The sequence below is a fragment of the Polypterus senegalus genome, chromosome 3, assembly GCF_016835505.1.
Source record: "Polypterus senegalus isolate Bchr_013 chromosome 3, ASM1683550v1, whole genome shotgun sequence".
Taxonomy (NCBI): domain Eukaryota; kingdom Metazoa; phylum Chordata; class Cladistia; order Polypteriformes; family Polypteridae; genus Polypterus; species Polypterus senegalus.
Window position 1 is genome coordinate 267,381,523 of NC_053156.1, and position 17,540 is coordinate 267,399,062.

Here is a 17,540-nt window from a genome sequence, read left to right on the forward strand (position 1 = left end):
TATGTAACAAGACCTTAACAAAGGTTTAGTCTTAGTTCCGCTTATAAAGCTTTAGTAAAATGGTTATTCATCTCTGAAATGTGGCCTACTAAATAACTTCACTTTGGAACCATCAGAAGTGGCTTAAATTAGACCGCTTTTTCTTTATATTGCATACTTCAGTATAAGACCTGGAAGTACTTCATACTTATAAGCCATTTTCCCAGCATTTCAAAGGCTCTTCACATATACCACACTGTGCAGAGACGGATGGCTACTTTACTAATGCTTTATAAGCGTAATTAAGATAAAAAGAAGCTTTTGTTAATGCCCTGTTACATAAGAGTACATGAGTAATAGATGCATTTATAACAAAAGTGTTACCCATTTATATAATCCTGACAGACTGGTGGAAGTAGCCCTCCCAATGCCACTAATCAAATTCTTACTAAAAAAGAATACAATTAAAAATGAAATATTATTAGATAATATATCTCATTTGTAAAGAAGGCATCTAACATTTAAATTTAGTGGATTTGGGACTGGCAAGTTCTGTGGTGGTGAACATATAATCACTCCTTAGCCCAGTCACACTTTGTGCAGAGTTCATATGTTCTCCCTGTATGTATAAGGAGAGATTAAAAGAGCTGAGCCTATACAGTTCAAGCAAAAGAAGATTAAGAGGAGACATGATTGAAGTGTTTAAAATTATGAAGGGAATTAGTACTGTGGATCAAGATTATTATTTTAAAATTAGTTCATCAAGAACACGGGGACACAGTAGGAAATTTGTTAAGGGTAAATTTCACACAAACATTAGGAAGTTTTTCTTTACACAAAGAACGATAGACACTTGGAATAAGCTACCAAGTAGTGTGGTAGACAGAAAGATGTTAAGGACTTTCAAAACTCGACTTGATGTTTTTTTGGAAGAAATAAGAGAATAGGACTGGCAAACTTTGTTGGGCTGAATGGCCTGTTCTTGTCTAGGTTGTTGTAAAGTTCTGTATACCTGTAGCTCTTCTACAAGCAATTGTGTTTCTTCACATCACAAAGTAAGCATTGAAGGAGTCAGGGACATGCTAAAAAGCTGCCTGCATTCATGACCTGGTATGAAATCAAGGTTGAAATAGTCTTTCACAATCAAATTAATTTTCTTAACTTTCTTTCAGTTTTGCCTGAAACATTTCATATTTATCCATTACCTAAACAGATTGTATATATTAAGGTCACAGGAGCCATCCACTTGGCATGAACCATACCTTGGATATGGTGTCAGTCTGTCATGGCGCACACTTGCTCATATAGACCCAATTTAGTGTCATTCATTAGCTTAATTTGTACATCTATAGGATATCAGTGGAAAGTTGGAATACCAAAACTAAAGACAAATGTGTATACAGAGAGAGACATGCAACCTACACACACAGAAGTTGACATGGCTGGGGTTCAGCCAACAGAACTCTGGAGTTATAAGGCAAATACCCATCCACCCATCCATTTTCTAAACCTACTTATTCAGAGCATTGTGGATAGAGGAACTGGAACGTCTCAGCAAGCATCGAGCACAAGGTCGGAGAAATAGGGAGCCAGTCCATCACAGTGTGAACACACTCACACTTTCACTACGGACCATTTAGCATTGCCAATCCAACTAACTTGCATGTCTTTGGACTGTTGGAGGAAACCTACATAGACATTGGAAGAACATGCAAACTCCATGCAGAAAGTACCAGAGACATGAACCCCAGACACCATCATACCTTAAGCAAACAAATGGATGAAAACATTTAACAGTATTTTTTGGCTTAAACTGAAGCCTGAGATGATTTTGAAATTTCAGTTGAACTAAAAAAAAAGCCAAAATACCAGAAAAAACAACCTGACAGTGTTCACTAGACAAAAAACTGTAGAATTTCTGTAAGCAAACGTAAAAAGATAGATTTGAGTGTGCAATCTGAAATTAATGTTACAAAGGTAAAAGTCTTCAAGCCACTGATCATGAACCATCTACAATTCCAGCTCAGGTTATCACCCATCAACATGCAGTTTTGTTGGCGTTGTGTGTGCCCCATTATCACACTCATAATGACAATACTGCACCAGCTACAGAGGATGCAGAAATGGTTTCCTGATATTAAACACCAGGAAATAAGAAGTGATAAACGCAGAATGAGGCCAACAGCAGCATGTTGTTTGCATCATCCACAAAGTCAGAGACACACAAAGCTTTGCACTTTAATATATGTAAGGAACAGGCGCTGATACAGCACATTGCCAAACAATCCACACAACAAACCAACTAAGGATCCAGATCAGGACCTGAGTGCAGCCATGCAATGGGTGACACCTCAGCACCACACTAGTTCAGATGGAGTGGAACAGTGTGAGGTTTGTTATGGTGACCGGAGTGCCAGTTCTGCCACCAACCCCCAAGTTTTTCCCTGTGAGTTCGAGGGCCTACATGCAGGGCTGGATGCAGATTAACGTCATACCCAGGATGGAGCAATTGCTTGTTAAGGGCCTTGCTCAAGGATTCAACAGAGTAGAATCCATTTTGGCATTTACGGGATTCGAACCGGCAACCTTCAGATTGCCAGTGCGGATCCCTAGCCTCATAACAACCAGTAATACATTATACATCATAGCTAAAAGGTAACTCAACATAAAAACATAAAAGTTAAATATCCACAGTTTCAGTGGGAAGCTATAGACAGACAACAGCATATCATTGCCATTCTGAGTCTTTTTGTCACTTTCAGAAAAATTGCTTTGTTAAATAAAATTAATTAAATTATGGGCAGTGGTTTCACACAACTAGACTGAGTAGATTTAAAACGTTCATTTTAAGCTGATGCATTCATTTTGAAAAACGCTTAAATGTCTTTTGTGTAGCATTAAAGTAACTGAATCCCTTTCATTAAACCTAAATTGCATGTATTTATTAAACATTGGGGTTTTTTTTTTGATTGAGAACACAGATTTTTTTTAAAAATCAAACCAACTTAACCTTATTTCACTACATATGAATGAAAATTGTGGATCTAATAAATGAATAGAACACAAAAGGTTGGATAAGGGTGTAGTGGTTCACTTATTACCGCTTAAGGTAAGCACTTTTTTTTAATTCAAACCTGTTAAAAAAAACAACTGTTCACAGCACAGCAGGAAAACAGTTTCTTACATATCAGTGTCACAACATCACATTTTCTTCATCATCCCAACTTCAAGAGCACATCAATCCATCAGTTCCTTCCAACTCTCTTTGGCTGCAGCAAAGCCCCACTTTTCAACGTCTCTCTGATCCCTGCCTCTTACTTCTGTCAGTGCCCAGAATTTAACATGTAAAATCAAATTCCCTTTCACCTTCCAAATTCTGCAGTTTATTAGAAACCAAACCAAAAATCCCTGTCTTTTTTTAAGCTTCTCTGTCCCTTTGCCCCTTAGTACTAAATTATAGGCTGCACCAATACAAAGACTGCCTGAAAGGACTTCCAAATGTCCTTCCATAAACTGTGTACCCACCTAAGCTCCTCAAATATGTGTCTCAATGTTTCCTCCTTCTTATACCCTTTGATCGGGACATATTTTCTCCCTTGTGAGTGCCTTGTGGATATCCACCACCATACGATTAACCAATTCAGATCTTTTACACTATTATCCAAACCTTTGCACTGGATTCTGGCCCATACGTCCTGTCTATCCCTCCCCTAGCTTTGCCATTTTTACACCTGATTTGTCATCTTGGATTGTGTTGCACAATTGATTGACAGTGATCCCTGCAAACTGACACGTTTTTGAAAGCGTGATATGTCTACAACATACTAATAGTGAGGTGGTCTGTACTAAGCTTTAGGAATGACATTGTTCCAGACAGCTACAAATCTCTTAACACTTCTGAACCAGAAGGATGTCAAATTCTGGAATTTGTGACAAATTGCAGGCCCGAGAGATTTACAGGTCACAGCATAAAGAATACAATTCATTTTCAGTTGGATGTTAACATTGTCTCTGCCCCCTTGATTTACCTCTCTTTCTATATCAATACGTCTGATAAGGTCATATTCCCTACCCATACAAAATGGAAAGTCATCGATCTACCAAGCACTCTAGGCAATGGAAATACTTCTCCCAAGTAGAGGAAGGCTGGCAAGACATCAGCCTTAACAGCCAGAGCCTTTCCAAGAAAAGACACATTTCTTCCTTTGCAGTTTCAAACTAAATGTCATAGATCATTTTTGGTTGATTGCATTTTTAATATAATCTTAACATTAATTACAGTGTTCCATTGATTGAAAACAAAGAAAAGAATGCCCTTCTGAAACAGAGTTCTCGAAATGTATCAGAAAATATAAATTGGCTTCCACAACCCCAAAATACTCATGTCATTTGGAAAAAAATCAATTTACTTAAAGTCTTTAACATTTTTTGAAGTATACAGAAGGCAAGGGATCCCTTGGAAGTTGTTGTCAATAAAGTGAGCAGTTCTTTATGCAAAATGTCACACTTTATGCAAATATGGGATAGCCCTGCTCATTAAACTTGATTATTGTAAGTTAAAAACAACTTCATTTAACTGTGTATAGGGAAAATGAGGATAAGAAAAATATTAATTTTGAGTAAAATTAACATACGAGTAAATGAGTAGTGACAACAGTCTCTGAGGCAGACTTTGCTTCTGATGAAAGAAAATAATTCTATTGCTTTGTTTCAACGCCTAACCAATTTAAGTCGATGTAACTAGGAAAAGTTAAGTAAAACTTTACTTAGCAGCAAACGTAATTATTTTAAAATAATTTAAGCCATATACATAAATTGAAAATACCCAGTAGATAACTTTTTAAAATGTAGAATGGAACTGATTTTGCCCAGAGGGGACTGGGTGGTCTCATGGTCTGGAATCCCTACAGATTTTATTTTATTCTCCAGCCGTGTGGAGTTTTTTTTTTTTTTGTTGTTGTTTTTTCTGTTCACCCTGGCCATCAGACCTTACTTATTCTATGTTAATTAATGTTGACTTATTTTATTTTTTACTGTGTCTTTTATTTTTCTATTCATTATGTAAAGCACTTTGAGCTACATTTTTTTGTATGAAAATGTGCTATATAAATAAATGTTGTTGTTGTTGTTTTTCCAAGTTTCATCCTCAGCCCAAACACTCTGTGTTTCTTCTGGTATCCACTTGTATTTTCTGCAGATGTTTTAGTTTCTGTCACAATTTAATTTTAATGGCAACCCAAAAACAACAGAGAAATGCCTAAAACTCGGAAGACATTTACCATCTTGACATCTTAAATTGAATGTATAGCACTAGGTCGTGGACTAGTTGGAGTGAGTTACTGGGTATGTCACACTAGACGACGGCCATTCATGGAAGTGCTCCACCAACTGTCTCTAATTTGCTAAGATTATGTAAATGATAACTATAAATAAAAAATCACTGTAAAAGTCTCATAGCTTTAAGTCATAAATGCACTAGAAATTCACACTACACATATATTTCCTAACTTTTAAAAGCATGCAGATTGCCCTTCTTTAAAAGTTATTGCAGTACTCCCACATAAGAGAGGAACATACGAAAAAAAGGCATTTAAAGCTATTACTAAAAATCACTTCTGATGAGAGTGTCTGTTTGACATTAAACTGACTAGAATGAAAACAAATTCAGAAGTAAAATATAATTACATGTGGGACCCTAAAACATAAAGTGATTAGTTACTTGGTAGAATGGTGGGCCAGAGGTTAGCGCTGCTTTGTCCCAGCTGTAGTGACTTGAGCGCCATACACTCCAGGATGGGTCACTATCTACCAGGAGTTTGAGTGCTCTCTCTCTCATGCCGGATTCTTGTTCTCTACCCACATCCCAATGACCTACATGTTCAGCTACTTGTCAACTCAAAGCAGGCCTTGTTAGAGTGAGTGTGGAGGTATGCATAGCTGTGCGCCGGGGTGGTCCTTGCCTTGTTTCTGGTGATGCTGACATAGTCTCTGACATCCTGTAACTGAAATTGCATAAAACAGGTTCAGAAAATGGAAACTTAATGGCCTATCTTACATTGTTTTTCAAATTTTTAAATGTTTTTGCCTTTTTAGTGTACATCACTCATATTGTATGCCATAAATCAAACATTATAATAATGAAAAATGATTTAATATGCTTGTAACCTTATCATTTAAAGAATGTTTTTTTTTCTTGAATGTCCTGTTTTGACCTCGTTTATTTTAGCCACTTTTCTTGAATCAAACTGATACTGCAAGTGTGAGCTCTGCCTTTATTAAAATTAGACACTTAATATTATAAACTTTAATATCTACTATTCTGTCCTGGGTAGGGTCCTGACTTGTGTGCAGTGCTGCCTTATTGGTTTGAAAATGAAAGGATGGATGATTGAATCATTATCATTTTTGTATCATATGGTTAAAGGCCTCATTTCTCATCCTCTTCCTCCTTTTTCTTCTTCTAATGCTCACTTTGATTTCCCACTCTGAGAACAAGCTTTGTGTGTCTTTCAGCTAAGGAGGAAGACACCACCATTACTCACCAAACTGATGGTTCCAGCAGAACCGCTAATTCTGGGTAAGGCAAAGGCTGCTGCGTCCAGTATAAGAATTTCACAGCAATGTCCAAGTGTTTCTGTAGGATTTGGTTTAGGAAATTTGCAAAGCTTTGCAACTTTTAAAATGTGTTTCATGCTTGAGTATTAATATTATTATAACACTTTTATTTCCAATGGACTTAACAGCACTGCCCCTGTTGTGAATGTCACAAAATTAACATAATAGTAAATTGCAGTAAATCAGCATATTGATTTAGTTTAAAGGCTTTCTGATTGCTTTATTAAAAATGTTATATAGAATATTGAATGATTTTAAAGAAAGACTATAATATAAATGTAATTATAGAATTAGTTCTGTTTATTAATTGCTTGCCATAAAATGTCTTATAATTGTCCCATTAGATTACAATAAGGATTTATGATTGGATGTTAAAATTACATTTAAAATAATTTCTGTAAAGGATTTAATTATGGCCTTATGGCTCTTATAAGTTAATGAGGAAAACGAGACAAGTTCCTCAGGTAAACTCACTTGTAACGCTTTGTGCTCTTTACTCTCTCTTCATTTTAGGACAAGAATTATTGCATGGCTCAACGAAAACAAAATCTTTCTTATTATAATTGGGGTGCTGCTGGTGTTGATATTAATAATTGTTGTCTTATTAATTGCAAGGATGATTCGCAGACGAGGTGAGTGATCAGTTTTCTCTGTTGTCATCAGTCAGAGGCACTAATTATGGCTCACTCCTTGATATTTTTAATTCAGCTTTTGAAACATCTTCAGACTTGCAGCTCAAGAAGCTGAAGTGATATGTTTAGAGTCACATGCTATGGTGAGGTGAGGTGAGGTGAGGTGACTCCGGGTCAGGACAGAGTCAAAGGCTGAGCTGATGCTTTCGCTGTCACACCATCTAGCTATAGTAACATAATTAGGTGCCTGCGGGAGACTTAACTCTGAGTCATATCAGCAGTTATTGGCTCAACTGGGGCCAGAATCCCTAAGCCTAAAGTACTTACTGTAAGAGAAGTTGATTGGAAGCAAAAGTAAATTTGATTAAGTGATGTCACTTTGTTACTGAGGCTCACAGAATGTGCTTTACGCAGTGCTGGCCATTAAAATCAAAGCCAAGTAAATTACTGTCCTTTCTCTGCTTTGTGCCTCAGAGACAGAGGTTGTTAAATTAAACTGAATTTTCATGTAAGGGGTATCTTTATGTAAGGAGTTTTTCATGGTAATATTTTTTTATTTTAATTTGTTATTACAATCTTGGTGAACTGAACTGTCTCCTCTGATGTTTCAGCTTTCTTATGTTCTTATGCTCAGTTTTTCCTTGTAGTAGCTGAAGTGCTTGTGCTGTAGATTGCTTGGTTCAGTAAGCATATAACTTGTCATGTCTCCAACTGGAAAAACAGAAAAACCATAGTAGTGTGCAGTAGTGACTTGTCAGCTACTTTGAGTAAAAATATCCACTGAACATCTTGATGTGCTTAGATTATGATACAGTACATGCAATTGTAACATAACATTCTCAGACCCGCTTAATCCAATTCATTGACTAGCTGGAGCCTATCCATATAGCACTGGATGCAAGGACACCAACCCATTAGACTAACCACTGCACCATGTTTATGTAGCAGCCCCTTAGGCAAAACTAACACTGAACTTATCTCTGCTTGTGACGGTGCGGGTCAGCTCCACACTCTAAGTTGATCTAGGGAGCCTCTTGAACCAGGTACCAATGACCGCATACCTGAGGGATGAGCCAATGGATGAGGAGGACATTCACACAAAGCAAGGGGTAGATGCGTCAAAGTGGTTTTACTAAAAAACATCAAATAGTGTCCAAAAGTGCAGTGGAAATCTTCAATAAATAAATAAATAATCTATAAAAACCAAGTGCAGAGGCAGTGGAGGTTAAAACCAGGACAAAAACAAATCCACCTTTTTCTGAGCCATGGATCTGGTATACCACACTGCTTTATGTTTTTTTTTTTTTCTTTTTAAAAAGGAATCAGCAAAATAATAAAATAATTATTTTTATGTTTAATAATAATAAAAAAAGAAAGGAAACATTACACAAATATATTTTCTTAACTTTATCCATTACAAGGTCGCAGTGAGCCAGAGCCTATCCTATCAGAACTGTGTCTAGGGTAGGAACAAGTCCTAGGTGGACTACTCATCCATTGAACATTCCTATTCCTATACAGTAAGTGACCAGCTTAGAGTCATCAATTAGCCTAACATGCATTACCCTGAAAATATCAAAACATGAAGAGAACATTTCATTTTCCACACAGGATGGGTATCTGAACCTTGGAGCTGTGAGACATCAGTAATAAACGGTGTGTAATCATAACCCCCGAACCTATCGAGAATAAACAGCATGTTAAAAATCTAAAACACATTTTAAAACATTGTGCATACTGGTGGTGGATAAAGGGTCCAGTAAGTTGTACGGCCACCTTGCAGCCCTCGAGGACTTAGTTCTGTTTCATGTTGAGGCGTCCACTATTGTGGAGTTTTCCCAATTTTCACAGACAGGGAAAAGTTTTGATATCTGGCTGAGTGACGTTACTAAAATGAGTGTGTTGGCAGCGGGCATCTGCTTTGAGACTGGCAGCTACCGCAGGCTGGGGCTCCCTGTAGCTCAAAACTAGACTGCAGGTTATAACACATTAGAAAACATACATATGGCATAATATTCAGGTGTGTTTCAAGGCTTTTTAAGTGTTTTGAAATCATGTTTATTTTCTTCATCATAGAGACAGATAAAATGTTTTGTTTATGAAATATTTTTGTAACTATCATATTTATTTTTTTCATCATAGTGGCAGATAACTTTTTTGTTTTTGTTGTATTTTTGTAATTAAGAGTCATATAAAAAAATACCATGTAGTTACATGTGTAAGTAGAGTATGTGCTTTTGTTAACAGCATTTTACAATATTATGCCTTTAAAAACTGAGGCTTACAATGGCTGAGGTAGCTTCATGGACACCAGATTCCAACTTAATTGATTTAAAAATTACATTTTTTGCAGTATTTGCTGTACAACGTAGTATTTTTATGGATACTTATACCTCATATTTCTTATACATACATATTTTAATATGGAGGAGTAAACTTTATGTTGAAGTCTGAACCTACAATTATTGGCTACAGTGGAACATGATGGACAACAGGTCATGCACTCTTAAAAATAATGGTTCTTTAATGACATTTTATGGTTCTTTACTGAGTTGTGTGGTTCCTCATAGATGTGTTGCTTGGCAAAGAACCATTTAATTCTGAGAATTCTCTGAATATGAAGTTGGTTGTTTGTGCTTTGAAAAGCTTTCTGATATGTAGAAAACAAGTGAAATCTTTAATGTATTGTAGGCTACCTAGCAGGATATTAACAGATTAAGAAACCCTGGACTTGTGTTTTTATACGCAGTGAGAGTCCTTTTAAAAAACGAGGCATTGATATTTTACAGATCTGTTACTATCTATTCATTATGTTGCCTGCTACGAATCTAAATACATAAAGGTTCTGTCTTGAATCTTTATGTGGAACCAAAAATGGTTTCCCTATGGTTTTGCTCTGAAAAACCACCCTGGCATCTTTATTGTTAACAATGTGCATTTGCTGTTAAATTGTGATGTCAAGGAAATTTTAAATTATGATAATCTGCAGAAAACTACATCACAACCTAAACTCTTACAGGCACATGAAGTGTCCTTTATTTTCAAATTTAGAACTACATCATGATTTTAAGTAGACTATGTCAAATTGTAATATTCTGTTTTAAATAGTATAATAAATGCATTCTGAGACTTTAAGGTAAGGTAAGGAAACGAGACATTGTGAGGTAAGGTTGTCCAACTCACTAGATATTGCCCCAGAGAGTGGCAACTTGTTGCATGCATCTTAGGTTACACACTTTAGTTTAAATACTGCAAAAATGCATTTATGACTCTTTTGGTCTTCATAACACTTATAAACCTTTGGTAGATGGGCTATTCATCTTTGTGCATTGTGGTGAATCGACATGATGGTCAAATTACTTGTTAGTATGAAGGATTCACAGGTCTTATACTAAATATGTAATATAAAGAGAAACATGTCTCAGTTAAGCCGCCTCAGACCAGTCCAAAGTGACATTTTTTTTTTTTTATTATACTTTATTAACCCCGAAGGAAATTACTTTGTTTTTCACATACCCCTTGGGGTCAGAGCGCAGGGTCAGCCATTGTAAAGCGCCCCTGGAGCAATTGAAGGTTAAGGGCCTTGCTCATTTGATTAGTAGATCACATTGCAGAGATGAATGACCAATTTAATGATGCTTTAAAAATGTGATGAAGACTCCAAAGGTTAAGGTCTTGTTACATAATAGTAAATAAGTAACACATGCATTTTTGCCGTACCTAAACTTAAGTCTTAATCTGTTCACATGACAATAATGATCCAATAAAACCCATAATGCATCTATGAAGCTGTCTATTAGTGTAACATAAATACAGAATGCCTGTCAATTTACTGTATGCATGGTAGCTTATCGAGCCACAGATACTGAGCCCATTTCCTCTTTCATTTATTTTATAGGTATGTTAGATGACTTTTTGCTTTCCTTGCTTAACATTTACTGTTATGGTTTGAAATGATCATTTTACTGACCTGACACAACTTTAGGCACAAGGCAAAGCGAATTGGTGCTGTAAAGGTTTGCTCCAGCAGTGCATGTGTAAATGTTCTTCTGACCGCACGTGTGACTCTTCTGCTTATTCACTAAATTGAACTTTTTTGCCATTAGGAGTGATGATTGGATGAGTAAAAAAGGAAAATATACCGTAATATACAAAATATACAAGCTGAAATGACCTCTCATAAGTTAAGTTTGAATCAGTAAATTATCCTGTAATTGAAGTCTCTGTTTTAAGATTTACTAATGCTTGTTAAAAGGATTTTTGGAAATTTTTAATAAGGTTTACAGTGCACATCAAGATATCGCAATGCAAATTCAACTGTCCTAACAAATTTCTTTTAAGAATAGGTGCATTCCTTATTCAGCCAAGAAATGATACTATAGTGGCATCTATTCTTCGAATAGTTTTTACCAGTATCTACAAGTGTTGCTTTCTCAGACTCTGTCCCTAGACCAGCCTCTCTCTTCTCTGAAAGTAGTGCTGCACTATTTATGGATTTAGTCAAAGTCAATCATGTTGCTCAAATGCCCAAGTCGAATGAAGCCTTTTTTGCTAGATAAGGTGATCGCCTGCTTCATAGGAAAAAACAGAACTTCTCCAACTAGAGCTTCATATTTTCAATTTATTTGCTTATCTCTGACATTGCATGCACTGCAGTTCTTTGGTTTCATATTTCATTTTTAACAAGTTAAGTTTGTCCTCCCGATGACCTTAGATTGGATTAAGCTGAGTTAAGAATTTTATGTTATTTTGTTAGTTTTATTTTACACAATGCTGTGTTGCAAAAGACACTCAAATAAGAATTAAAATGTACACAAAAAATCCCAAATTATTCAAATACTTACAAGTACCAGTCCTTTCTATTTCTTTTTTCTTTCTACTAATCCTTTCTTCTAATACCCGTTTGTCTCTCAGACTGGGCAGACAATCCTCCTGTCAGCTCCGTAGAATGTGACATGAGCAGCAGATTTGAAGCTGTTCCCATTTAATGGTACTCCTTGTTTCTACAGTGAGATTAACACACAATGACAAAGACAACAGTTTTGGAGTACGGCTACGGAATGTTCAAAACACTCCAGCAGTCTACCCAGAAGTCCAGTCCTCTCAGCAGATGGCCAGCATTGGCACTTCAGTTGGTAAAGGAGCAGCACTTATTGTTGAAAATATCGAGAGTCTGCAGATCATTCCAGTTGATAGATGATCTTCTCAATGTTCATTTTACAGATATTGAAGAAAGCAGTAGTGACAGCTCAGAATGCTCTGAAGATACCGTAAGTATAATTTATCATAAGAAGCTCATCAACTGCCTGTCCATCATCAAATCCCCTTAATCAAATTCAGGGCTGTGGGGGCCAGAACCTATACTGACAACAGATGATGCTGTGCTCACATTACCTGGCACTCAAGAACAATGTCAGCTATCAGGGTAGCCAAAAAACCTTTAGAAGAAAAGGCTTACTGTTTGATTCATCACTGCAAGAGATGGTAGCAGAACACACAGTCAATTCTTTGACTGGAGAAATATAATGGGCTACATTCAGAATCCCTTAGGTTACTTTTTTCAAGCAAAATTTGTTTTTATTTTTAAGTGAATCTACAGATGGTAAATGTTGAAGAAAATGAAAACTGCTATAACATCTAAATGTTATTTATTACTTCTCTAAATCTATTTCTTTATAAAATCAGCTTTAACTGGGTCAGTATGCGGGACGCTCAAAAAGTTTCCTCACTTTTAAATTTTTTTGTTCGAAACAGTGAAGGTGAGATGAGTAGTAATTGGTCGTGTCTGAGAGTGTTGTGACTGGGAAAATTGCATCGCAGAGGTAGGTGACTATGTAGAAAAATTATATAATTTGTTTTTGAAATTCTTAATAAACAGTTTATTCCTTTGTATGTGCATCCCTTGTATGTGCAGTATTTCCATATCAGTCAGTGCACTACATACGTCAGTAATGGTCTCTAGAGGGTGCTATTGAGACAAACTCAAATGATGAGTTGAATGTGAATGAAAATAAGTTAAAAGAAAAATGTATTCTTTCACTCAAAACATTTCCTGGTTTTGTAAGTATGTTCAGTACCTCAGGATCAATCAGATATTACATACGATCTATGTGCTAGCTAACTTGGTGGGCACTATTTGGGTTGCATGTTGCATCATACCTCAACAAATGAATTGATATAGAGTGTAGGAGCAAATGCATTATTCATTTCATTTCAATTTATTTACATTACATTTTGTCAATTCTTAGCACAGTAATAGGATTTCATGTGACACATTATGATACAACAAGACATAGTAATGACAACATCACACCAGTATGTTCTCCATCTATCCAACCCGCTGAATCCGAACACAAGGTCACAGGGGTCTGCTGGAGCCAATCCCAGGCAACACAGGGCACAAGGCAGGAACCAATCCTGGGCAGGGTGCCAACCCACCGCAGGACACACACAAACACGGGCCAATTTAGAATTGCCAATCCACCTAACCTGCATGTCTTTGGACTGTGGGTGGAAACCCACACAGACACGGGGAGAACATGCAAACTCCACGCAGGGAGGACCCGGGAAGCGAACCCAGGTCTCCTAACTGTGAGGGAACAGCGCTACCACTGTGCCACCGTGCCGTCCCCAGAATGGTCTGATTATATAAAATGACAAGATATACATAATACAAGATGATACTTAACATTATTTAATATGTGATCAGATATGCATAAGTGAACAAATAGCTAAACAGTTGTGAAAGTTCATATTAGACAAACAAATCTGAATCATTCATAAGAACATCACAGTTTTGTTGAGGCCAGGCCTTCTAACCAAACATAGCTTGTCAATCCCTATTCACTTGTATAAGTCAAAATATCATACATATTATATCATATACTGTATGTCCCTTCATAATTTTAAATACTTCTATTATCTTTTTAACCTCAACTTCAATTTGTTCAGTCTTTCCTCATAACTTGTACCCTGCAATCTCAGAATCAGTCTAGTTGCTCTTTCCCGGAAATTTCTCCAGGGCTATTGTATCTTTTTTATAATTTGGAGATCAGAACTGCACACATTGCCGAATGAAGAGGCCTCACTAATGTGTTATTGCTTAAATATATTCTGTCTTGTTTATATGTAACACGTTGTCCCATGGAATATAAGATTCTCCTAGCCCACAACCTTTATGACTGATTACCTGTTTACATTTATTGCTGACCCACAGGCAGAAACTGAAAAATGGGATGGGTTCTTGTTCTTCTTCTTCCATTTGTTCTCTTGGTGGAACAAGCACATTTAGCAAAGTAGGGGTGAAATGTGGAAAAAAATCACTCAATGGCAGTTGGCAATAGCTGAAACGCCCACTTGTGACCCAGCAACAGCTTTTGAGTCGTGATGTATTCGTTGATAAACACGGTCTTAGCTTTCTTTCCTCACTGGATAGTGAAACTGACAAATCCAACACAACTCTTAAGTCCTTCTCTTATTACTTAAATAAGTATTCACTACCTCCATGAGCACACTAGGAAAAATGTTATCTTGTACCAACTATCTGATTTCATCCTTCTTATTCTTAACAGTACCTCTTTGCATTATCCTTATTGTTGAGTCCCTCTTTAACAGTCTCTTTAGTTACTATGAAGAAGTCAAATCCTTACAAGGGAAATTATCCAAAATGTATTCATTTCTAACATTTGCAATTTAATGTTTGTACAATAGATTTAATTTCACCCTTACTGTTTCTAATAGGTTTCACCTCCCTTTGACACATCTTTTATAATTAAAACTAGGGGGCTCCGCCCCCTGCTCGCTGCACTTACCCACCCCGACAATTTATTTTTTTGTATACCACAAAATCACACAAGAAGTGCTGCAATGGGCTTTATCAGGCCCTGCCTCCCGACAGCCCCCCTGCCTTGACCCTCTAAGAAGACCAGGAAAAACTCCCAAAAAAAAACCCTTCTAGGGAAAAAATCGAGGAAACCTTGGGAAAGGCAGTTCAAAGAGAGACCCCTTTCCAGGTAGGTTGGGCGTGCATTGGGTGTCATAAAGAAGGGGGTCAATACAATACAGTACAATACATAGAACAGAATAAATCCTCAATACAGTATAAAAATAAAAATTCTAGAAGTACAGAGTAGAATTTCACATTAGATGATATCACATAATATGATTTGGATTTGTGTAGAGTCCTGGAGACCTCATTCATCAAGTTGCCACTCCCATTTGGCCCGATGAAAGGACCCCTCTTTCCCACGATTCCTGCGACCTTCCATCAGGGATGACTTTACCTTAGGCAGGCAATATACAATTTAAAGAGATTGTTATTTTCGTGGGAATTGTTACATATGCATTATTTTCACTTTTACTTTAAAAACAATACTCGTCCTTTATTTTCGGCTCCGTGCGTGGTTACATCTCCTCCTCACCAGACGTATAACGCTGCTTGCGTTGTGAAGGGGAGGTGCGGCTGAACGCTCGCTAAGGATATGCCGTCGCATCATCTGCTGTCTTCCTGCTGCTGGTAAGCTGCACATTTTGCTTGTCTGTTGTCGTTGTTTTAAGAGCTGGGAGCACATGATGCTTGTCTGACAGATGCAGTCCAACAACTGGTAGGTTAGATGTCTATGGACTTGTTTTAAATGATGGCTCACTGCCTGGTCTCACGTGACGTTGTGAAAACAATAATCTCGGGCTAGTTGATTTCTTTCTTGCAGGACATATAAAGCTGCTCGCGTGCATAGAGTGGCGGGTGGGGCTTCTGTCGTGCTGCCCTTCGATCTTTTTAAAGCCTTTACAGCCACTGTCCTTTGTCCTGCTTTGTGTCTGTGCTGCTCGCGTTTTGATCGCTTCTCCGTCATCATAAATATACACCTGACCGAACTGTGTTTTCTTTGAAATTAAACTTGTTGCGGGTCCACAGATTCTCATAGTGTATGTTCCATTATTGCGTAAATCTACGTTTTGTGCATTTAATGATGTGCACTGAGACACCTGTGTGCTGCTTCCCTTTACACTACTGTTTTTTTTTTCTCTTTCATCTCGCGGTTCTTTTATTTGTCTTTCGTGATCTTAACGTGGTTTTCTACAGGAATCAGCTTGACTTGTAGTTGACAATATTGTTGAATTTTTGAACACTTATTCTTAAAGGAAATTTGTCAGTAAAATTCCATTTTTGTTGAGATATCTCAAGAATAGCATGATGTAGAAATTTTTTAAAGTTTTAGAATCTTCCATTGAAAAACATTTTCAGACTTGTTTATCTTAAACAGATAAATATTCTGTATGACTTCAATTACTAGTTACAATTACAAGTTAGTGAAATGCTGGGGTATCTGCAAGCTGCACCTCTGGTACAGCAGCTCACTTCTCCTGCTGCCTAATGTACTGTAAGTTAACTGTAAAAGGAAAAAAAAGTCACCAATTGTAGCTGCATCCTAAAACCAAGCACAAAGTGCTGAAAGACAAACCAGTTGATTTTTTTTCTGAGAAAATGAGAGGACCTCCAGCAGTCCAAGTGAACAATACGGTTTTGTGCTACACCCATAGCCAAAGCACAAGAAGTTTTGTATCGTGCCAGCTAAGTCACACACCATTGACTAACAACTCTGTTTACCACTAGCCAAAGAGGTAACATGCATCATGTGTGGGGAGAAGGCTGCCAAGCAGGCTGAACATGGTGTCGCAGAGAATAGGAGCCATGGCAGATGATGTCAAAAACACACTGCCTGAGCTCATCAAAAGTAGTCATTATTTTTCCATTCAGCACAACAAGACTATAGATGCTGTAGATATGGCCAGTTTGCTTGTTTATATTAGATGTGATTACCAATGAGCAACTCAAGAGGACTTTCTGTTCTGTCAGTCACTTCAGACCAGAACTACAGGTGAACACATCTTTCAGCCACTGAACACGTTTGTTCAAGAGTATGGACTCAATTGAAAAAATATGTCAGTCTGCAAGGACAGCGCTAGGGCTATGACAGGTTGCCACAGCAGCGTAGATGCCCAAATTCACAAGTTGGCACCGGAAATACGATGGAATCACTGCAGCATCCATCGCAAGGCCCTCGCAGTGAAGAAAATGGCCAAAGAACTTAGGTCTGTACTAGACTCATCTGTGAAAATTGTGAACTTCATAAAGGCCAGACTGATGCATTCCCACCTATTTCTTGTACTCTTGCAGTGAACAAGTTCAACTTCTACTTCATACAGAAGTAAGGTGGCTTTCAAGAAGAAAAGTGCTTTTGAGGCTTTTTGAATTGCACAAAGAGGTCCAAATGTTCTTGCCGGACAAAAGCTTCCCCTTACAAGTTGTTTTTG

The 17,540-nt window shown here is 37.2% G+C and overlaps 2 protein-coding genes across 5 annotated transcripts in view; one reads left to right on the forward strand and one right to left on the reverse strand.

Moving 5' to 3' along the window:
- The window catches only part of optc (opticin), a 132,744-nt gene extending 120,419 nt beyond the window's left edge, over positions 1 to 12,325 (reverse strand). The window contains exon 1 of the mRNA XM_039749129.1: positions 12,071 to 12,325. The gene's annotated coding sequence lies outside the window, so the exon portion shown is untranslated. The remainder of the gene's footprint in view (positions 1 to 12,070) is intronic.
- Positions 1 to 17,540, forward strand: part of LOC120526140 (polymeric immunoglobulin receptor-like) — a 182,678-nt gene that overhangs the window by 30,892 nt on the left and 134,246 nt on the right. For 3 of the 4 annotated variants that reach the window (XM_039749123.1, XM_039749122.1, XM_039749125.1), the window contains exons 4-7: positions 6,493 to 6,556; positions 7,108 to 7,226; positions 12,236 to 12,361; positions 12,450 to 12,496. In XM_039749123.1, the coding sequence (XP_039605057.1) occupies positions 6,493 to 6,556; positions 7,108 to 7,226; positions 12,236 to 12,361; positions 12,450 to 12,496 (356 nt within the window). Of the gene's footprint in view, positions 1 to 6,492; positions 6,557 to 7,107; positions 7,227 to 12,235; positions 12,362 to 12,449; positions 12,497 to 12,980; positions 13,001 to 17,540 lie in introns of those variants that run through there. The other variant, XM_039749124.1, reaches the window with a different exon arrangement.